Source organism: Amblyomma maculatum, chromosome 2 (assembly GCF_055883805.1).
Source record: "Amblyomma maculatum isolate TAMU_Amacu chromosome 2, ASM5588380v1, whole genome shotgun sequence".
Taxonomy (NCBI): domain Eukaryota; kingdom Metazoa; phylum Arthropoda; class Arachnida; order Ixodida; family Ixodidae; genus Amblyomma; species Amblyomma maculatum.
Genome location: NC_139345.1, coordinates 131,924,936 through 131,948,243, shown reverse-complemented (window position 1 = coordinate 131,948,243; position 23,308 = coordinate 131,924,936). Strand labels below are relative to the sequence as shown.

Below are 23,308 nucleotides of genomic sequence, written 5' to 3'. Positions count from 1 at the left end.
AGAGAAACATACAAGGTTCTCAATGCGGATTTTCAGAAAATAGCAAGGAGAGATAAGAATGCCTTCCTGAACATACAGTGCCAAGCAGTTGAGGACAACAGCCAATTAAGGAACACAAGAGCTCTGTATAAGACAATCAAAGTATCAAAGGAAGCTTCTGTGCTAAGCTGGGCGTGATAAAGGACAAACGAGGCAACGACCTCACTGAAGCCTCAGAGATAAAGAAGAGGTGGCAGGCATATACAGAAGAACTGTACAAGAAGGACCCGAATGCGCAAACCCAACATAAGACGCTTGTGATTACTGATCTCGAGCCGGGCATCCAGAAGAGTGAAGTTGAATGGGCTTTAGCCAGCCTTGCTATGAACAAAGCTAACGGAATTGATGGCATTCCAGTTGAGTTGCTTCAAAACTTCAACCATGACGCTGTTAACATTCTGCATACATTATGTCAGAAGCTTTGGACAACCCTGCATTGGCCACAGGATTGGAGGAGGCCAGTTTACATCCCCATTCCAAAGAAAGGCATTGCCAAAGATTGTTCCAACTACCGCACGATCGCGCTTATTTCGCATGCTAGCAAGGTGATTTTGAAAATCCTCCAAGGAAGGCTGCAGCAGTATGTGGATCGGGAGCTTCCGGAAGTGCAAGCTGGGTTTCGCAAGGGCAGAGGAACTAGAGACCAAATTGCCAACCTTCGCTGGATCATGTAAAATCAAGAGAGTTGCAGAAACCCATCTACTTCTGCTTTATTGATTATGCGAAAGCGTTTGCCTGCGTAGATCACAGCAGATTGTGGCAAGCTCTCCAAGAGGTGGGAGTGCCAATTCATCTCATCTGTCTCCTCAGGAACCTGTATGAAGGGCAAGAGGCCACAGTCAGAACTGAGCATGGTCTTACTGATTGGTTTCTGATTGAGAAAGGAGTGAGGCAAGGCTGCATACTGTCGCCCTGCCTATTTAACCTACATGCAGAGTGCACCATGAGGAAGGCCGGTCTGGACGAGTCTTCAGCTGGAGTGAAGATTGCTGGAAAACGTATCAACAGTCTTAGATATGCGGATGATACCACTTTAATGGCAGAAAGTGAAGTGGAACTCAAGAGACTTCTGATGCGCGTACAAGAGGAGAGTGAGAAGTTTGGGCTTAAACTGAACATTAAAAAGACAAAGATCATGGCGTCTTGCCCTATCAAGTCCTGGAGCCTCAATGGACAAGAAGTGGAAGCTGTGACAGATTTTCTCTTCGTGGGCTCCAAGATTACCTCGGAAGGAGACTGCAGCCCTGAAATTAGGAGACGCCTGCTTCTGGGAAAGAGAGCAATGGTTAGCCTTGACCGCCTGGTAAAGAGCAGAGACATTAGTCTGCCAACCACGATCATTGTAACTCGTGCTATGGTCTTTCCAGTTGTGATGTATGGATGCGAGAGTTGGACTGTGAAAAAGGCTGACTGCCGAAGAATTGACGCGTTTGAATTGTGGTGCTGGCGAAGACTCTTGAGAGTTCCTTGGACTTCCAGAAGATCAAATCAGTCGATATTGTCGACCATAAACCCTGACTGCTCATTGGAGGGTCATATTCTAAAGTTAAAGCTCAGCTACTTTGGTCATCTGATGAGAAGAGAGGAGTCGCTGGAGAAAGATTTGATATTGGGAAAGGTTGAGGGTCGCCGGAGAAGGGTAGGCAGTGAACGCGATTGTTAGATGGAATCCTCGAGGCACTGCGGATGAGGTTATGTGATGTTAGGAAGATAGTGAGAGACCGGAAAGCGTGGCGTGACATGGTCCATAGGGTCACGAAGAGTCGGACACGACTGAACGACTGAACTGAACTGATTAGGACGATGCTTCGGTCGTAAGGGAGGCAGCGTAGCGCCCGAAAAAGAAGCGCGATCGCTTCTACGAAGACGGCTCTGCTGCTGTGACTAGCTCGCGTGCTGGTTCCGCTGCTGTTGCACTGCCCTGTGCCGTTGCCCTGTTAACCCGAGATCTTGCTACCGTCGTGTCGCTGTGCGTAGGACGTGACAATATTAGCAGAGTTCTTCAATATCCCTAATGGTTATGAAACTTCCGCAGAAGTTTGTTTCGCAGACTAAGGCTGCGAGGGACGCTGCCGCCGACCGAGCGGCCACTAGCAGTCGCCCTGCCCGGCGGCGTACGGTGTGGTGCCACACTAAGTTATTAGTTTTATGCTCGTGCTGGTATATCCTGCTTTCATTATTTCGTGCAAAAATGAAGCTACGGTCGTGTATCCACTGGGCATACGTGATCATGATCAATTTGATGTTTATATGAAGATGGATTTCTCTGCATATCGACAGCTTGCACATTAGGGGAGAGTCGGGAAGAATGGGACACTTTTCACAAATATATTTTTAGCTTTTTTTATTTTGAATACAAACAGATGTTTTATAATTTAAAATATAAAGCAAAACTTGTTGCACAAATTCTGGGAAGCAATGTTTGCTACCTCTTCAAGGGCAGCTCTAAAAAAACAATTTACAACCACCAAAATCTGTCCCATTCCACCGCCACCTTAGGGTGGAGTGGGATACCACTTGGGAGGAATGGGACATGTGTAATGCTGTAGTGACAACTTCATTAGCGAACATTATAAGCTGATAGTTCGACTTCAAACTTGAAGCAGGACTGCAGGCGCTTTGTTGCCCCGACAGTAGTCGGCACCGGCAGTTTCATAAAAATGTCGGTGATCGGTACAGTTGCTCTATCTTCGTGAAGAGGAAAGTAAAACTGGGAGCTCTCATCTTTCTTTCGAAGAAACCGGACACTGACGTCCAACTTCTCACAGCTCTCGACTCGGCCCGCGTAATAGATGACAGATTTTTTTTTCACAGAACCTGACGAGGACAAATTCACCTTTTTGCACTCTAAAACCTTTATTTGGCCATTCGACCTCAGAAATTTTGTGCCTCTCATCATCGACACTTAACATGTCACTGCCCGAATCGTCAAAGGCAACGGCAACAGTTTCTTCGTCACTCGAAGAGCTTATATTCATTTGACGACGTCGTTTCATTTGTGGACGAGTAGTGGCAGCAATCTTAGCTGCCTTTGGTGCTCTTTTTTTCAGACTCCGCCGTGCAAACCTCTCCGCAGTTACTTGTTCAATGGAACGTTTCTCTCAGGTATCTGTAAGCATTTTGGTGCTACCCTTCTTCCTTCCTTTTTGCCCTGACTTGCGTGGCGCAGCCTTTGGATAGGGCCTGAGGTCGCTTGGAATAATGCGACTGGAGGAAGGAGCTGACGTCGATGCACCTTCATTGGCCGTGGGCGTGAAGACATCTCTGAGGATGTTTCGAGCTGCGTTAGTGTCCGTCTCCGAGTTCAGAACTTTTCCTTGAAGGCTTGATCCATCCATTTCACATATTGCGGTAGCTGGCTGTGGTGACAGCACTCCGCTAGGGGAAGCTTCGGGTCTGTCACTCATTGAAGACATCATGTAGTCGTCCTCAGTGAAGGGCTCGCTATTGAAAGGCCAAATACCCGTTTTGTGGAAACCCGAGATTATATTCTTTTGTGTTACCGTTGATACGTAGGCGGATCCCACTAGTTCTCCAACGTTGTATATGGAGATGGCCTTCCCTGGATTATTTATAAGCCAGTCATTGAATGCAGCGTTGTAGCGAGATTTGAATGGTCCATACGCAGATACATCAAGTGGCTGCAAGCGGTGGCTACAGTGTGGAGGAAAGGTGAGCAGAATGATGCCACTTTCTTTGGCCTTGTTGATGGTGTTGATGTTGACATGGCTTTCGTGATTGTCAAGGATTAGAAGAATAGGTTCTTCCTTCGAGCACTTTGTATGTGTCACAATGTGCTGTAATGCCAGTACAAACAGCTCGCCGGACATCCATCCTGACCTGCTTGCCAATCCAACACTTCCGGCTGGGGCGCCCTTCAGGAAAAAAATCTTTAAATCTCACTCGTGGAAAAATGAATACCGGTGGCAGAGCATTTCCTATGGCATTGACAGTGCATAAGACGGTCACCAGTTCACCACGTTCTGCAGATGTGACCTGGCCAATTTGTTTCTCTCCTCTTGCTGCGATAATCTTTGGCGGATTGTGGGCAGTTGTGAAGCCTGTTTCGTCACAGTTGTAGATGCGGTCTGGAGTTAGCTTGTGTCGGTCGTAGACGCCTTTCAGATTAGAAAGGAAAGCATCGACGTTGTGCTTGTTGAAGCTCGTTGCCCGGCCAAGACTGGTGGCTTCCGGCGATCGAAGCGACAGTTCAGGATGATGGTCCATAAAGCCCAGAAACCAGTCTCTTCCAGCTAACTTGTTGACTTCCCATGATGATGATGGGCACTTCCGACTTGATGCTGTTGCAAACTGGTATGCCAGGGAACGAACTTGCATTCTTGTTAGTCCATAGTGCATCTTGCTTGCCTTCAGCAAATATTCTTTCAAAAGTACTTCATCTTCTCCTGTGAAGACCATACCGCAGACCAAGTTGGATTTGACCAAAATACTGTCTCTCGCACTACAACCCTTGTACTTCTGTACTGCTCGACCAAGGGCTGATTTTGAGATTTTAAGAGCTTCTCCTACGGCCCTTATACTTTTTTTTCTTCGCAAACTAATCTCACAGCATCCAGCATCAAGCTGTTCGTCGTTCGAACCCTCTCGGGATGTTTTTTCTTGTATACCCTTGGCATCTTCCTGAAAATTCAAATGGAACAATAGCATGCAAATGTAAACAAGCACCCTCACAAAGCTCAAAAATGTCGGCTTTGTCTAATTCGTTGCGTGCATTAAACAGCACTACAGCTGTAGCCAACTAGTTATGCCCTTCTCCCGGGAGGCTCACGTTTCAAATTGCGTCTTTATTTCCTCATTTGGAGTGCCCTAGCGTGAATTTTCATCTAACCAGCATATCTTCAACCTCATGCCATTTTGATAGCACCGAATAAATATTGTTACGTACTTTGTACGCGATGTTACGTACTTTGTACGCACGGGGGTTTATTTACAGGGATCTGTACAAAGAGGACTGCGGCGAAGCGTACAAACGTTCCTCTGCCCTTGCTCTTTCTTCTTCTTTCACCGATCTACCCGACCGCTCTTTTTCATTTTCCGTCGACGTTCTACGAAGGCGCGTGACATTTCCCTCCTCGCAGACGAAGCCCGTCGAGCGAGTTACAGAGATCCTCTGGAATGAAATCGCTTGAGGCGGGCTACATGCACCAACTGCGACTTCCGTGACCGTCGACCATTCGCCGTTATGCGTGCTATGACGTAATTCAGGTCATTGATGCGTTCTAACACAACAAACGGTCCGATGTAGTGTGAAAGCAGTTTTTGACAAAGGCCACGCTTACGGAGAGGTGTCCACAACCACACTTAGTCACCAGGAGCATAGGAACCTTGTTGGTGTCGTGCGTCGTAGCGGTTCTTAGAACGTTCTTGTGAAGATAAAATTCGAACTCTGGCCAGCTGGCGGGCTTCTTCAGCTCTGCAGAGTGTGGTTTTATGCACCACAGTAAAATTAAACTCTTGTAGGCGTAAAGCCCATCGAGCGAGCCACCCACAGGGGTCACGAAGACTCACGAGCCAGCAAAGGGAATGGTGGTCGGTCACAATCGTGAAAGTATTCCCGTACAGATAGGAACGAAAGCGCTGTACAGCGAAAACAACGGCTAGACATTCTTGCTCCGTAATCGTGGAATTTCTTTCACATTTACTCGAGTGGCTGGCATACGCTATCACGTGCTGATCGCGTCCATGGCGTTGTATAAGTACAGCGCCGATGCCGATACCACTTGCGTCAGTGTGTACTTCAATTGGAGCTGATGGGCAGAAGTGGCGGAGGATTGGGCCCGACGTCAAAAGAAACTTCAGATGACGGAAAGCTGAGTCACATTCGCTGGTCCAATTGAATGGTGTATCTTTATGCAGTAGACTCGTAAGTGGGTAAGCGATGTCTGCAAACCTTGGTACAAAGCGTCGAAAGTACGAGCATAGCCCCAAAAAACTCTGCAGCTCTTTTACTGATTTGGGCACGGTAAAACTTTTGTCGGCTTCAATTTTCTTGGGATCTGGTCGAACACCTTCTTTGTCAACTAAGTGACCGAGGACAATTGTTTCACGATCGCCAAAATGACATTTCTTTGCATTCAGTACAAGACCAGCTCGTTCCATGCAATTAAGTACGATATCCAGACGGCTGTCGTGCTCACTAAATGTTTTGCCAAATACTACTACGTCGTCCAAATAACATAAACAAATTTGCCACTTTAGTCCACGTAGAATTGTATCCATGAACCGCTCGAATGTGGCAGGTGCATTACATAATCCAAAAGGCATGACGTTAAATTCGTAAAGTCCGTCTGGTGTTACGAATGCCGTTTTTTCTTTGTCTGCAATGTGCATGGGGATTTGCCAGTAACCGGATCTCAAGTCAATAGAGGAAAAGTATGAAGCTGAGTGCAGACATTCAATTGCGTCATCTATACGTGGAAGCGGGTAGACATCTTTCTTTGTGACTGAATTTAAACGGCGGTAGTCAACACAAAACCTCCATGTGCCATCTTTCTTTTTAACAAGGATAACTGGAGCTGCCCAAGGACTACAGGACTCTCGAATAATGCCGCGCTTTAGCATGTCTTGAACTTGCTCATCTATTACCTTACGCTCAGTTGCTGAGACTCGATAGGGCTTCTGACGTATTGGAGGGGCGGACCCTGTGTTGATCGTGTGATGAATACGACTGGTAGGCAGTGGCATTGAGTCATCCTTGGCAAAGTCGAACACTGTCACGTGTTTCAGTAGTAGTTCCACTAGAATACGACGCTCAGTTGTAGAAAGAGACTTACTAATCATAGCCGTAACTTGGGTCTCCATGCCTGGTCGCACCTGCTGCTCAGTGACAGAGCTGTTTAACGCCGCGACGGAACCGGATATGCCTTCCTCGAAACGGGCGAGTTTTAGGCCCCGAGGCAACACAGTTGGCTCTTCGGAGTGGTTCACTGTCCATAGCTGAGTGCGGCCTTTAGTCACGGGAATGACGCAACGAGGCACAAGGATACTCTTCTTAGAGCAGGTGAATCTCGTAGGTTCTACTATAGCCTCAAAAGATTCGCACCGGTTCCGAATAGAAAAAACCCGCACGAATGCTGCAGATAACGGTGGCACAATTGTGTCTTCTTCCACAGCAAATGCTCCAAATTCAGGTGTCGAGTCATCCACAAGAACGGAAAGTAGTGAAGGATTCAAAGCAATCTCTCCCGTACCACAGTCTAAAGTTGCACCACATTCTTGCAGAAAATCAATCCCAAGAATCACGTCATGCGTAGACCGAGGCAGTACTGCAAATTCTACTCTAAACTTGAGGCCGCCAATAACAACATCCGAAGCACACACACCAAGAGGAACTAAAAGTTCACCACCGACACCACGGAATAACACTGCACGGTCACCACTGAACATCACTTTTCTACCTAAACGGTTCTTAAAACTCAAACTCATAACAGATACTGCAGCACCAGTGTCCACAAGAGCCATTGTTTTCACACCATCAACAAACATTTCCAATTTGTTCTTTAACAAACACGGGCAGAGGTATGGACGTCATCGACTCGCCGGCGGCCTCACCTCCATCGGCCGCACCCCCTAGTTTCCCGGAGGCGGAGGGGTAGAACGACGTCGAGGGGAAGGTGACCTGCGCGGGCGCTGGGGTGGCGGCGTCACACTACGATGAGATGCAGGAGATGAATTCCGCAAATGTGTCGAATGGTGTGAGTCCCCAGTAGGCATAGTCGGGGATCGTTGTTGTTCGGTGTGCAGCCGTCCGTGAATGTTCGCGTGGGGTCGGTAATTTTGTACAGTTGGAAAACGACGGCGGCAGTATCTAGCGATATGCCCCACAATGCCACACCTGTAGCACACAGGTTGAGGGCGCCAGCGATCAGCATAAGAGTCCTCACTAACAAAGTCGCGACGTTGGTTGTAGCGAGGCTCTTGCTGCTGACGAACCACATTTTCAGAGTAGGCAGGCCTCTTTTCCATCGGCTGGTGGTCATAACGTTGAGTATAGCTGCGCTGATCGTCCATATGCGAAGCGCCGCTAGGTTGAACCCACGGAGTGGACAGGGCGGCAACATTTGCCTGCGGTGCACAACTCTGCCGCACATATTCTTCACTACAGATGGCGTCCCTAGATCTTGACAATTCCTCGCGTACAATCTCTCGCATCATATCAGCCATGGAAACTGAAGGACAGGCTTCAACACTGGCTACAGAGGTGACATTGGTCAGTCTTCCGAATTTAGGTGTAATTCGTCGCAGTTTGAGAGACTCAAATGTTCTACAATGCTTTATAACATCAGCGGTGGTGCTCAGGCTCTCTTTGCTAATAAGAAAATTATAAACGTCTTCCGCTATTCCTTTCAGGAGGTGACCGACTTTATCTTCTTCAAGCATAGTGGGGTTGACGAGTCTGCATAGCTTTAAGATAGCTTCGATATATGCAGTACAAGTTTCTCCGGGTACTTGTGCCCGGTGAAACAAAGTTTGTTCAGCGCGCTTCTTCTTTGCAGGTTCATCTCCAAATTTTTCTTGATTTCGCTGGTAAAGATAGCCCATGTACTTAATGAATCCTCGTGATTATCGAACCAGTCGAAGGCAGTGGCGGCAAGGAAGAACACCACATTAGCCAGCTTAGTAGCGGCGGGCCAGTGATTGTATTTACTCACTCTTTCGTAGTGCTTCAACCACTCATCAACGTCCTCCTCAGGTTTTCCGGAAAAAGTACGCGGCTCTCGATAATGGGGCCAGTTGTTCGCCGTGGATGGTCCTGGCTGCTCGGTACTGCTGTCTTCAGCCATGTCTGATGGCATTGGTGGTAGGCCAGCAAGTCTACGGCTTCTTCGGTAGATGAAACGCTCCGTGGTCGCTACCCAAGCACTTCCACCAAGATGTTACGTACTTTGTACGCGATGTTACGTACTTTGTACGCACGGGGGTTTATTTACAGGGATCTGTACAAAGAGGACTGCGGCGAAGCGTACAAACGTTCCTCTGCCCTTGCTCTTTCTTCTTCTTTCACCGATCTACCCGACCGCTCTTTTTCATCTTCCGTCGACGTTCTACGAAGGCGCGTGACAATATTATCTCAAAACATGAAATAAACAAAAATGACTCTTTTTTAGGCTAATGCGGCTGAGCCTTGCAGCAGAGTCGCTAGCCACAGCACTAGTCGTATTGCCGGGAGGAATGGGACAGCGTCCCGTTCCTCCCTCATCTTAACTGTCCCATTCCTCCAAAGCAGCATTGCACCAACAAAGAAACGTTCCGTGGCGAAAGTTCTCTCCTTAGGCCCAAATATTTTACTGCACGAGGCACGGCACAGATGCACCTTCTTGGACAAAAATTTATATTAGCGACCTACGCGTTCTCTAAATATGATAAAGCTGTGACTGAAATAGCAGATACTTACTTTTGACACTTGAATTCGGCGATTTCTTATCGGAGCAACTTCCACACGCCACAGAAATCAGCCATTCGCCCAGGCTATACATATGCTAGAGCCACCTCGAGATTATTTGAAGAACTTTTTTGAACGAGTTGCTAGAGAGATACACCAGGTGTCCCACTCCTCCAACCATCCCAGACCTCCCGACACTCCCCTACTCTTGATAACCTGACTCCTGCGTGGGAATTTCTCATTCTTATAATGGGACACTGAAAATACCAGTCACCTCAGTGCAGTGAACGGTAACGCAAAGGACGTGTTAGCGTACAGCACTCATTGGATTCATACTGCGCTTGGTTTGCTTGCTCGTCTTGCTCATGTGGTGTACCGACATGAGCCCATGTTTAACAGTACGTCGCTTCACTTTGCAGCAGGCTAACCACTGGCCAATTTGCCATTCTGGAGTGTTCATAAATAAGCATTTGAGAACGCGCCCAAGAACGCGTGAAATATCCTACTGGCTGCTTGCTCTGTGCTCTATTAGGGCGCTTACTCGTACGAAGCACAGCGCATTCGATCTTGCTCCCGATAATTGTACAGCAGATGATATTTTCAGCTGTTAACTCTTTGGGTTTATTATTGCGCAGTTTAGCGGGCAAAGGTCTAGTACATTGCCGGCATGGTTTCACTATTTGTAAAGTGAAAATACTACACGCATGGTATCGCCAAATTCTCAGACCGCGGTCGATTAACGCTGTTCTGAATTTTGACGTGCTTAGGTACACGTTACAACACGCTACCGCGGTATTCACTCATGCTAATGAAACTTATTTTTTCTACTTATCCTCTGCTATCATTGGCTGTGTTCACGCGAAGAATAAAAAACCGAGCCCCTCGTACAGAATGAAAAATGTATCCTTGAAATCTCACGTACCTGCGACGGCTGATTAGAAGTAAGGAAAACCGCGAACAATTTCTAAAGTTGTCGTTGTTGGGCTGACTAGCACCCACAAAAAAGGCCATTTGGCGGTGCGATAGGAACAAAGTATTTAGCGGTCGTTGAACTGAATGCCTGTCACTTTCAGCGGTGGTGGAATGTGCAGTGAGGCGAAATGTATCCCTTCACTTCTTTCTACAATGCCTTAGGGCCTCAGCCTATTTAAATAAATAAACATAGGCTGTCGGTATTGTGCCTATGATGGGCAAGCATTTAATATGCACAGATGTCCCCAAGGCGTTTATTTTTACTAGAGTGAAAAAAAAAAAACAAACAAACTTAGGCGACATTTCAGAAAAAAAAAAGGAAAAATGGCACCACTTTGGATATGACCGAGGGGGTGGTTTTGGCAACGTTAAACATTGTTGAAGTCATTTCAATACCTTCGCAATAGCTGCAGGCTTCAATTTGGGCCGCTTTTGAAAATCACGCATCTTTAGCATTTGCGAATTTACGGTACCCAATGATGCCCGTAATGCCGAAATATCTCTCGCGAACACTCGCGTTTGGTGAGTGAAACCAGAGATCACAAACTTATATTCGATGGATGGCGCGGCTCCTCTTCTGTTGGCATCGAACGGGAAACAAGAAAGCGAGACATTTCCGCCGTCGGTCCCAGAGCCGTAGCGGCAGCCCAACACACAACAAGCGGACGGCATCGTTCACATAACGCAACCGCATTGTGAAAACAAGTGCAAACAGATACCTAGACACTGCGCCGATTTAAACCGCCTTGAAACTAAAACGCTACAACCGCACTCCTCGGTACATAGCTTTCCGCACTGTTAGAAGGCCGTTGTTAAGGCCGCCTACAAACACATGCGCCTCGATTGACTGCTTCGCCGCAGTGTGGCAGATCTGGCTAAGGTTCTAAACTCTCCCATAGAGTGACGGAGTAGTTTGATGACTATAATGCGGTATTGATGTAATGCAGCATTAGTTTGACTTACTGAAGGAGGATACAAAATGATAGATTATAAACAGCGATGATTTTACTATACCATTACACACACGTAACCTCTCGATATAATACAATTGGCAGGATTATTACTAGCCATTTACTCCTCTAAAATACACCCTTCAAATCTTACTTTCATAATAGAAGAAATGTTTGATGCATACGAATAAACAGAGGTGACTGGAATAGATGGCTTATCAAAATAGGCGTGGACATTGTGGCCCCAGTGTCCTTCAGAATAATAATGGTGTATTATTTACGCGATTAAAGGACGTTGCCAAACACGTTCTGAAGCCAAACCAATACAATTGTTTCATGCAACTGCACTGTGCGCGTATTCAGGGCGGTTCCTTGCGGGTGCTCTGAAGAACCGAGCTAGCGATCCTTGCGACAACTTTTACGCCTACGTGTGCGCCAACTGGAGTCGTGCATTGCCTGATCTCACGGCCTCGTACCTGGATGCCGCCGACGCCATGAGTGGGGCCATAGAAGATGCTGCTCGGAATATACTCGACGGTGAGGCGGGCTGCCATGCGTTACGAGAGTTCAATATAGCCGCCTGCTTCTCATTGTGCTCCTTTTTCCTTTTCACTATTCTCTGTCCTCGATACACAGAAGGGAATTACTGGCACCTCTACTGAGCCTATGCAGAGCTATACTTCCAATCTTTTCTGAGATCTTCGTGTTTGTCAGAGCGTCCTGGTGCGTTCCAAGAGGCAGCCGCATATTCGCCCGTAGAAAACATGCGCCCTCGCTGTTATCAAATGGCACTTTTGGAGCGCTGACCTCCAGTTAAGAATGTCTCAAGGTGTTCTGACTATCTCCTCAAAGCGATTCAGGTGCTCTGGGAAACTTGGGCACATCCCTGCAGTTATTGCGATTAAGTGGGGAACCTGGTTGCTAGATTTGGACATAGCGGTTAGCGCACAAGAAAGACGCACAAGGAAGGCAGTGGGAGATGACACCTTCTGTGTGCCCTTTCCTTGTGTGCTAGCCGCTATACCCAAATTCCCTGCAGTCTTAATGGGTTTGCAGTTGCGCTAGCACGACTGCATCATTAGAGTGCGTGGTCAGCATTAGCGGCGAGCAAGGGGCTGCGTGAGAGCTCCTTGCACACCGAGTGTGTTTTCGAACGAAAGAGGTTCACAAGTATGTGCGGAAACGTCACAAGGTTTTGTCTCTGAGCGAAAACGAAAAGATCATCCCTTCACCGTCTGACTCGACACCAATAGGGATTGGGAATAGAAAAGGCGTACTATAAAGGGTAGTCACCAATACTTTCTGCATTTTTGACTAGCCTATACTTACCACATTGTATCGCGGCTCTATTGTCTTCGAAAATGCCGTGCTGGCCATGCGTAGCGCGCACAACTATCAAAATAAACCTGTGCTCGGAGAAAGGGCAATAGTTGCGTTGATTATAACGTCAGCGTTTTCGGGCGAACTGATTGGATGACGGTCACGTGTACCAAGCAAGAAAGACTCCTCGTGGCGCCGGTCAAACAGCTCTTGGTGAGCGAGTGCCTCATGGAGGCACCGTGTGTATACTTTTAGTCGGCAAAGTATGCGCACAGAAAATAATAGCATGCACTTGCCTCATCTGTACAAACTGGCTACCATGGATAAAACGGTCACTCGAGTAAGCAATCAATCCCTTCGCCAGCTATGATCACCCTTTTCTCGCAAGCCCCCGGCTTCAGAAGCCACAAAATATTGCAATTATTGCAATTGCAAATATATGATACGTGGAAATATCACATATTTGCGGTTAAGCAATGTGCTCTTTTCAGGGGTCAGCAGTACTTGCGTGGCGCTTGTTGGTTAGATGAACCTGATGAAACCTGCCACTGCATAGTCTCACAAACACAGATACACACAAGGGATTTTAGCGAGATGTGCACACCGGTGACGCGCACACTACCAATTGGATATAATGTTTGGTTTGAAGAAGAAGGAAACATGACAAAAAAACCATTGTGGGTACAATAAGACAAAGAAGACTGAGATAATTCAGGAAAAAATGAAAAGAAAAAATTCCGTAGGCACAAATGAAACGAAAATAATGGCAAATGGCACTTATCTTCTTGTCCTATTGTACAAACGGAGCAGTACCAATTTCTTCTTGCTGAGTGCCACAGACTGAACACTCACGCATTCCCCTTCTTGACCCGAAATAATCTTGAATGCTTCAATAATCTCTCTTTCCAAAGCGTCTTTTACCCTAGCCGGCATTTTGGTTTCCATGAACCTGGCTATACATTGTGTACCCCTTGGGTCATGTTGAGTGGTATCCTTTCAACCTTTTCCTTCTTCATACCACAAGTAATAGCTAGTTTGTAGTAGGCGCTTCACCGGTGTGAACGTCCTGCTATAATCTCTTGTGTGTGTTTGTGTTTGCGAGTGACTATGCAGCGCCAGAATTCATCAGGTTTTTAGGGTTCTTCTTTATTCCCATTTTAAGTTCAGAAAACGTATAACTGGCCTAAACGTATGAGATTCGTATACTGATTAAAGCGCAGCTTCATTCATCTCAATTATCATTATCTTCCCTCTATTATTCCTTCATAGTCACTTAAAGCATGGAATATCTTGACGTAAAAACAATTCTTGAACTCACCTAGCTGCTTTAAGCATTTGCAAAATCAAGCCGTCCATACCATACCCACACTAGCAATGCACTGTCACCTTTCCAGTTCAGGGCCATCGAATTTGGCAAATTTGCTCTCTGGTGAAGTTTTTAAAGAGGTCAAGAATATTTGTTTAAATGAAGTTGTTGGATACCTGCGGGCTCAGTAGCAACAAATCAAGAAGAAATTTCAACAATAACAGTTGCTCTTGCGAGTGCGTACGAATTATGACATAAAAACCAATCCATTTTTCTGCAATTTTTAGTTTGGAACCAGCTTCCGGCTGACGGTTAACTTTGGACATCTTTAGATCTTTTCAAACGGAAAGTAGATTCACATTATTTGCTCTTGCCGGTATTCTATCACTCATAATTTATAACGGGTGTTAATCTTGTCTTGCTTTCCTTAATTATTTATGTTGATGCTAAATTGTTACTCCTTTCTCCGTGAACTACTTTTGTTAATTTCTTGATTGCATTTGAATATTTATGTGTATAGATAGGAGCACCCTGCCCCGCGTTCATACTGCGAGACATCATCCTGCATATTCAGTGATATACAGTCTAGATCACCGAATAAAATTCATTTTCTTCTCAAAATGACTCTCCGTTGTACCCTGAAAACTTTGCTTTCACTTGGAATCATCTCTGTTAACCTAAGGGACCATTTTGCATCGACCCTTAAATTAGATATTTTGCCGATGGTAATATTTTCGTGCCATGGTCAGAAATTAAAAAACAAAACTTAACGCATGTTTGTCTCTAACAGTCTAAACTCTCTCTTTTACAATGGGGTGCTACATTAATCATTTTATATTTTAAAAAGAGGTAATTGTGTTCCTGTTGTATTTGATTATTCATTTTGTGTTCGCGGGTGTACTCTCAGTTGTCAGGAGCCCTTCTCGGGTGGCATAGCCGGGCGTTATGATTGCAGCTTGCATCCAAAACCACCAATAAATGTTAATTTTAGGAAAATAGAAAGTGTGTATGTCAGTTGCATGTCGGAAAAATATTTTTCATTCCGGAAACCTCTCATCACTATTACTCTAATCTGTAAATGGAATAGCACTGCGACTCATACGCTGGTCATTTTTCTCTGCTTGGTGTTGAAATTCGTGCAACAAAATTAGGTAGTTTTCGGGGTTCTTTACCTCTTCTTCTCAATAATAGAAATTCCAAGCTTTTCATGGTTGTCATTTATACATTGGACAGAAAACTTGCAACTGGTAAAGAGCTATTTGGCAAATGTGCCTTTGCTGTGAGGGACAAATATATGAACTTATAAAATATTACAAGTTGACTGCTAACAATAACAAGCACTAAAAGGTTCTCCTTTCCCACATTTTCTGACCGATGATACCTCGCCGCACGGCTTTTCATATTTCCCTTCTGCCGTTCGTGGAACGTGCAGCGCACTGCCACTATAAGGTTTTCTTTTGGTCTCGGAAGAGTTAATCAATGGGAATTTAGAGTATAGGTGATGTGTACCTGCTTTACGCATTCTTACTCAAAGGGTCAGTTATTTCCTCCCTTGCTTTTAATTTAGTCTCTTCTTGCACCTTATAACAGGAAACGCTGGAGAAACGGCGTTCATCATATTCAGCTCTACTCTCTTCATAAAGCTTGATGCATCCGACAAGCTACGGTGTAACCGTTGTTGTCTGTGATCCTGCGCAGGTAATAAAGACCCGAACCTGTCACCATTGTACACGGTGTGGGAGGCGTGTAACAAAAAAGGTGAGAGGACGCCATCGAGTCTATGTTTCTCAGAACAATATTTTATTATTAATAATAATAATAATAATAATAATAATAATAATAATAATAATAATAATAATAATAATAATAATAATAATAATAATAATAATAATAATAATAATAATAATAATAATAATAATAATGGTTCATAGGAAGAGAATGGCGAAGTATCTGTCACATTTTCTTTGTGGACACCTGAACCGCACCGTAAGAAACGAGAGAAAGATGGAGTGGAAAGTGGAGATTACTCCAAACTGGAGGGCTACAGAGTAATTTAGATCACCTGGGGATCTTTACGTGCGCGTACATCGCACAGCACACGGACGCCACTTTGTTTCTCCTCCATCAGAACATTATGTTCGTTCTGTCTTTTTTGAAAATATCCTGATGACACCCTCGGAACGCTCACACGATGCCTAGGAATCTTCATTCTGTCTTCGCTTTCTACGAAACGGTACATACAATGATCGCACACCATGACCACTCGTAGACTCGTTTTAGTTTTTTCGAAATATTGCCATCTATTTGGTATGGCGCTTAAGTGATAAAAATAGGGCAGAGTCATTACATTTCTTTATTGTAAAATTCTATTTGTGACAACGGAGATTAAGCACATACCGTGCTTGCCCACGTGTCGTAGGTACGCCCCATGTTATCAAATTAGCAATTTTGGTTACCTCCGTATTTTACTTGCATTTATTTTACCTCAAGTTGAAGATTGTAATTAAATACACATATGCAGCAATGCACTCCATCTTTTTTCAAGGCGAAGTAATTTTGCATGTAGTAAAAAGTAATAAGTTTGAAATCTACTGCGGTATATTCGAAAAGAATTTAAATGCAAAATGTATTAAGAAACGCGCTCAAAATATATTAAATTATGTTTGTTAGAATTTTTAGTCAATATTCGAAATATATATTTAAATATGTAAAAGGTAGCACATACGAAAGTACGCTTCAAGCAAACTTTGAATACTTGAAAGATAAATATTTGCTTTTAGTGTGTTGGGAATGTATTAAATATGTAGTTTCATAAATATAAAATTCATCTGAAGCTCATTTCAAGTCTTGATCGATATTCAGAATGCACTTTTAAAATCTGTCGAAAATGCTAGACCTGAAAGTACGCTTCGAGCGTACTTGGAATGCGTGAAAAATGCTCGTGTTTTTAGCATACTGGGGATCTGTTCAAAATGTACTTTTGTAAATATAAGATTAAGTCCTTTGGAGTGCATTTCGCCTTGCTCGATATCCAAAATGTATTCTTAAAATTTGCACTTATTCCTTCAGCCCTAATATCTGCCTCAAGGAGCGTCTACCTTGACTAACAGTTACATGCTAAGGTAAACGAGTAATCGCTTGGCAGCCTTCGGATCGCGGCGCTAAAAACGGTTGAGGAAAAAATATCCGATGCATAAATTTCATAGCTAACGCCACTTTGGAATCCGCCAGGGATGAAGTCTATTGCTACACGATGCCTATTTCTCCCGTTATGTGCCATTAAGTTTAGACACGCGCGCACACAGACTGATGATTCATCGTTAGCAATCTACTTTCGCCTGATTATGTATGCAATGCCAAGTCGCGTAAACTTGGCAAAGCTCGATAGCGAGGGACGTGCAAACGGAGACAAAGCTAGCTTATTTGGACATTAGCCTTGTCTTTTCCTTGTTAGCTAGCATTAAAAATTCTTCGTGGTATTTTGTTTTCTAACAGCATTGATAGGTGCATTTATGGTGCATTGTGTATATTTAGACTTCAGTAAGCAAGGCAAAGCTATTGTCGACGTGGGTTTCCGATGACCTTCAAACAGCTGCGAGGTCAAGTTGGAATTCAAGGCTCAACCACTTTGGGCAGTTATCTTCCAGCAACGATCAAAGTGAATGCCCAAGACAAAGTCAAGGTCAAAGACCAAAATTCAAAGGTCAAGTCAAATGTCAAACGTCAACTGACGTGGGAGGTAGCTTAACGCGTGAGCAGCTGCGTGACGAGACACATGATTGCTGAAGTGAATCGCGAGTATATATAGAGGGCGCTACGCGCCTCTGTCAGTGCTGTCGCTTCACACTAGATTCAACCATGGCTAAATCAACGGCATTTTGTTTTCCTTTTTGAAAAAAAAAAAAAAAACCCATGCTATTTCTGGTGCATTTTGAGTGTATTCGAAGCATTCTAGAAATATACTTTCTGCCAGCATAAAAAACATGTCACGAGTATTTTAGTAATATTTTCAAAGTGTATTGTCAGTTTATTGTTGGAACACCTGTCATCCCTGAGTAACAAGCCGAACTTTAAAACCTTAAGACCGCGATTTTAATATGTTAGAAATACACTAATCGAGCGAGGAATTCTTTTTAAGACATATGAAAACGTATGCAGTATAATGTATTCATTTTAAGTATACAGACAAACTAATACAAAATAGATATGAAATAAATACGGTACATTTAAAATACATTCTCAGCACATCCTTTTCTGCAAGGCTGCAATAGCAAAAAAAAAAAAAAGACTTTTTCTGGATGGGCTTTTGGCTTGCCATAAAGATATAAACTGTGAAATAAAAAAGCCGAGTGCGAGTGATCTTTCGAACTCGGGTTGTTTCTCACACTCCTTCACATTACTGATCCCAGACTCCGGTTGCCTCTTGCCCTTTGGCTTAACCTCGATATCTGTAATAATGTTTCCCAGCTGGCTGCTTGTGCAGGTCATGAACCTTGGGGTATACGTCATTGCATGTATTTATGAGGACGTGAATTTTAATCACTTCCTGAGAAAAACAACAATTTTAGCAGGCCGTGCCGTTTAAATCCCTGGCAGGCTTCTAAAATGGTTACGTAGATGCTTTGAAGATGTCGCACGGCATGGAGTGATCACCCTTTTCCCACTCAGACTCCTTAACCACGCTCATTTTGTCTCATTCTTCTCTGTTCCAGGTTCGGCCAGCAACGAGCAGCTTCGTGAAGTGCTGGTGTCGCTGGGCGTGGATTTGCAGGGCGTAGACAAGGCTTCCAGTGAAGTGGCACTGCGGGCTGCCGGCAGCGTTCAGTACAAGCTGGACCTGGCACCTCTTATCTCCGTATCGCTGGACGCCTACGATGTCATGGGCTACACCCGCATACTTGCGGTCAGGCAGTGAAGCGATGATCAGACCTTTCTGGTCTCAACTCCGGAGTAGTAAAATTTCTCCCGTGTGAGCGCGGCTCAGATCGGTCCGAACGTATCTAGTACTAGAGGACCTTATTAGAAGTACCTCACATGGACAATACTTGATGTTATGTTATTATCGGTCATTGTAAATAATGAAAGTTAACTTCTTAAGACCAAATAAAAACGCATAATTGCTTAAAAGGGCTCCTTATTTATTCTTCGCGTATGCGTACAAGCTGTTCACTATTAAGAACCAGACATTAAATACCTCGTAATACTACTGCAGGCCCGAAATGACGCTTTTGGTAAATATATTTAAGGAAATTGATGATGGTCAAATTTAATTACCTTATATAGCAAAAAGGTCGCCGGTGACGGCATTAACAAAGCAGCAAAAGGAACGCCACTATACTCTGCTAGTTCGTTTAAATAATGTTTAGCGCTTAGGGCGAGCCATAGTGGATCGGTTGAATTGGAAAATTTGGTTACTACTTTTGTACAAACTCTCTGTAACTAAACGCTCGGAAATCCCCCGTGTGTTGAGTCTGTATTCTACTGGAATAATTAAGGTGCCTAGTGCCGACTGTTCATTTATGGACGGCATTACATCTGCTTGAAGCAATACAGCTTGCCGACGTGTCATGGCCGATTTGTTATTACGCGAGAAAAGTTGAATACCTTGATTATCCAGGTTGTTATGATAGCAGCTTTGAAATCGCTGCGAAAATTGATACTTTGATCGGTTCAGAACGTTGTTAAAACTAATCAAATTCATTGCGACTTACTGGACAGAAATTTAATACTTCGAGCCGTGTATACTAAATGCCAATGTGTTTTATTGTTAGAAAACATGATGCACCACGCAGCAGAGTAGGCGACGACACACAGGAGAGGCGCACAATACATATATACACATAAACAAGGACAATGCTACACTGACAAATAATTAACTGATTGTTTATGTGTATGTGTGTATTGTGTGCCTATCCTGTGTGTCGTCGCCTACTCTGCTGCGTGGTGCATCATGTCGTCTGACCAACTAGCTCGACTTTCCACGGTAGTATCTTATTGTTAGTTTAGAATAAGCCCCCTTGTTTCCCACCACGTACAATGTTTAGTGTGACTTGTTGCCGCAAGGAGTCTTTCCAAAAGCGACAGAACATTGAGAATGATTCGAGTTTTCAATTAAGGAGCAGACTGCCATATAGCGAAACAATCAAATAAGTGAGAGCAGCCTTTCTTGAGCTGGCTAAGATATGCACTTAGAGAAGCACGATTTGACAAAACTGTCCCTTTGAAGGGGTAGTGCTCCCTTCGAACTTCTATAGCCTGCTCTGGAGAACTAATTGCTACCGTGAGCCTGCTGTGTTCTTCAGCTATACCAGTGTCAATGAGTTAAAATAATTGGTTTACGCACGATTAAGTTTAAAAACTATTTAAGTCATTTTGTCTGTCGTAGTTCTAGACACCACACTTCGCAGAATGGACGCTCAGATATGATGGTGTTGCTTCGCTTTTTAAGCTTCCTGGAATTCTTTAACGCTCCGATAGTGGAGCTTATATTAAGGCGCAGTTTAGGGGGCCGTTACACCTCTCAAGGCTTTCTTGGTTGCTTTTGCGCCCATCAGTTGGACGACGGGGACACGCTGATAAGTCGGGAAGACGCCATTACCTCCGACCGTCTAGTGTCCCTCTCGGACTTGGCGTGCGTCTACCTGCAAGGCGTGGCACCTGCTGAGCAGCAGGCGAAGCAGCTCTGTGACGCTATTGCCCTAATCACCATGCCTCTGGCCAACGTAAGCGTTGTTAGAAATTACCAAAGTCAACATTGTAAGAGAAACGCTCGTTTACTTCTATTTCTGCTCATTGCTTCTATGCGGTTGCTGAACTATGAATTTGACCTTTATGGGACAATACAATCGGTTATTTTCGTTTGGAAAGAGAACATATTCTATAACTCAAAGCAGGCTCTGACTCCCGCTTTTGTCGATACTTGCGATTGATAGATTTTATTTACTCGTAGTAAGATTTTGCCAAAGATCACGCATGTAAATCTGCCGGAGAACCTAGGATAGAATTAGGACTAAAATGTTTGGGTGATTTGGTGTGCTATAAGTGTGCGAAGGTGTGATTGTGGTCAAACATTCCCATACATTGCGCTATGACAGTTAAAATGTCTACTGTTCACGTTGGCTGTCTCCGCTCAAATCTCGTTGGTAAATTCGCGGCTCTTGAAGTCCTTTTACGTGCGCTAAACAGCGCGGAGAGAATACAAGCAGGGAGCAGCACGCTTGTTTCCCACAATATATTTCGCAGGATGGTGCTAGCAGGGCAATGTATATTACACAGCTGAAACTAACACATGTTTAGTATGTCGAAAAAAAAAAAACGACTGCAATCAACAAGCTTTGATTTCTAAGTTAATTGTTTTGTCGCCAACAGACGTCACCCCCACAGGAAGTACTAAAAAATGTAAGGTCCGTTCGATTCACCTGCACTACGTGAACTGGTTCATTAGGTGCAGCATTTCACCATTCGTTTCAGCGATCCAACATGACACCCTCTGCACGACGCCGTTCGTTTCGAAAAGTGCAGACGTCGTGCAGGTAGAGTTCAGAAAAACTTCAGCAAAACTGTGCATCTCCTCAGCGGTCAGTGCCGAAATGGTGCAGCTGCAGCCGCCGCATGAAAGCAGATGACAGGCGTGACGATTGCTTCCGTTTAGTGATAAACAGTGAAGCAGCTGTTACTGAGGGTGGTGCCAGTGTTGTCCAAAAGACGGCGCGTACATCAAACCATGTCTAACAAGTAAGAACAGGCATGCGTTGATGCATACTGACTTGAATTGTGGTAAGTTGTGTTTCCTTCGTACCAGCTGCCACATGGTGCACATATGGACCGAGACTGGTTCGTGTCTACGCTTTACTGCGACGCGTTATATGAAAATTTATTTTATTAGGCACCTTAGCGGCGGTTGATGCGAGTGGCGATATATTTCGCACTTAGCTGACCACATGAATGCGGTCGGCTTCTATATTTACTTGCGCATCGAATTCATGAATGAATGAATCATATAGACCATGTATATATGCCGCTCAGATCAACGGCGCTAATTATCTCGAACATGAAGATTTTCAAATAGCTCATCGTCATTAGTATTTGTTGTGGAAAAGCATATATGCACCTTTTGCAGCAGCCGGCGATCGAAATGCGCTTGTCATAACTGTTTACTTGTGTTTAAACCTTTTTAGACGCGCAGCCGTTTCCTTAGTGAACTCGATCGTGTTCTTGTTGACAAGTGAAATAGTTAACTCGGGTTCTTTCGCCATTTATGGTAATTCGCACAGGCCAAAAGCATCCGGGCTGGATAATCCAAAACTTCGTTGTCATGCGCTATTTGAAAATTCATCAAGTTAACTGGGACGTTGGCTTCGGCTTGCTCGAGTGGCACACAACCGACCACAGCTTCTTGGCGGCGTCAAGAATAGCAGACGGCCCAGCCTACACTCTACCATTTGTTTAGAAAGCAGCCGGTGCCGACACTGCACCTGAACTCCTGGAACTGGCGCTGCACGCTCGTGGCACCGTCAGAGATTTTTGCGGAACTGGTGCAGAAAGTTTAGATGAATCGAACGGGCCTGTAATCTGATAGAAAAAGGAACCGAAACATAGCACATGCCGTGACGTCTTTTGTAAATGACGTTCACTGTCATCCACTGTAATAGAAAACGTCTGCTTCACTCTCCGAAAACTTGACTGAAAAAGCTGGCGCGAACTGAAATTGTGAAAACAAGGTTTTTATTTATCGCTGTAGGTTCGAGCGATCTGGTGTATTGAACTAGGAAAGGAAAATCAAAGGCTGAGGAGAGAACGCGAACGCAATATTGATTTAAAAGTAAACTCCCTTTACTATACAGACACCTGTGACACCAGAGAGGTGGGAAAAATATGCGTGAGACACGCGTATCCTGAAAAGTAGCACCCTCGGCTTGCTGGGAGAGCATGATATGATATGAAAACGAAAAACTGCTAAGATGAAGCTTTAATGCCTTCGAGCAGCTCTCTCGAAATTGTACCTCACAAGGCAAAGTAAATCTGGAGAACATAATTTAGGCATCGAGGAAGTTCTGGCTACCCTGTCGGAATTGTTATTGAATTGGCGAAAACGTTGATATTAAAGACAAAGACACTCTTGGTAAAGGCACGAAGAGCAAACTGTACATAAGAAGCTTCAGTCTCAATTCGTACGTGCTTTGCAAATATAAAAAAATAATTACGGCAGAGTTTGAAATGGTTATTTTCAAAGCACAGCTTCGAAGCTATATGCATGGTGATAGGTTCGAAGTCATAGATCTTAAGGCATACGTTAGAAGTTTTGTGCATGGTGACGCG

The 23,308-nt window shown here is 44.5% G+C and overlaps 1 protein-coding gene and 1 pseudogene across 1 annotated transcript in view; one reads left to right on the top strand and one right to left on the bottom strand.

Moving 5' to 3' along the window:
• Window positions 1–3,140: 3,140 nt before the first annotated feature.
• Window positions 3,141–4,676, bottom strand: LOC146199906 (uncharacterized; annotated as a pseudogene).
• Window positions 4,677–10,902: 6,226 nt separating this feature from the next.
• LOC146199904 (membrane metallo-endopeptidase-like 1) overlaps window positions 10,903–23,308 on the top strand; it is a 47,875-nt gene continuing 35,469 nt past the window's right edge. Inside the window, exons 1-5 of the mRNA XM_084592226.1 lie at window positions 10,903–10,936; window positions 11,728–11,901; window positions 15,689–15,748; window positions 18,703–18,893; window positions 20,545–20,721. Of these exons, the coding sequence (XP_084448352.1) occupies window positions 10,903–10,936; window positions 11,728–11,901; window positions 15,689–15,748; window positions 18,703–18,893; window positions 20,545–20,721 (636 nt within the window). The remainder of the gene's footprint in view (window positions 10,937–11,727; window positions 11,902–15,688; window positions 15,749–18,702; window positions 18,894–20,544; window positions 20,722–23,308) is intronic.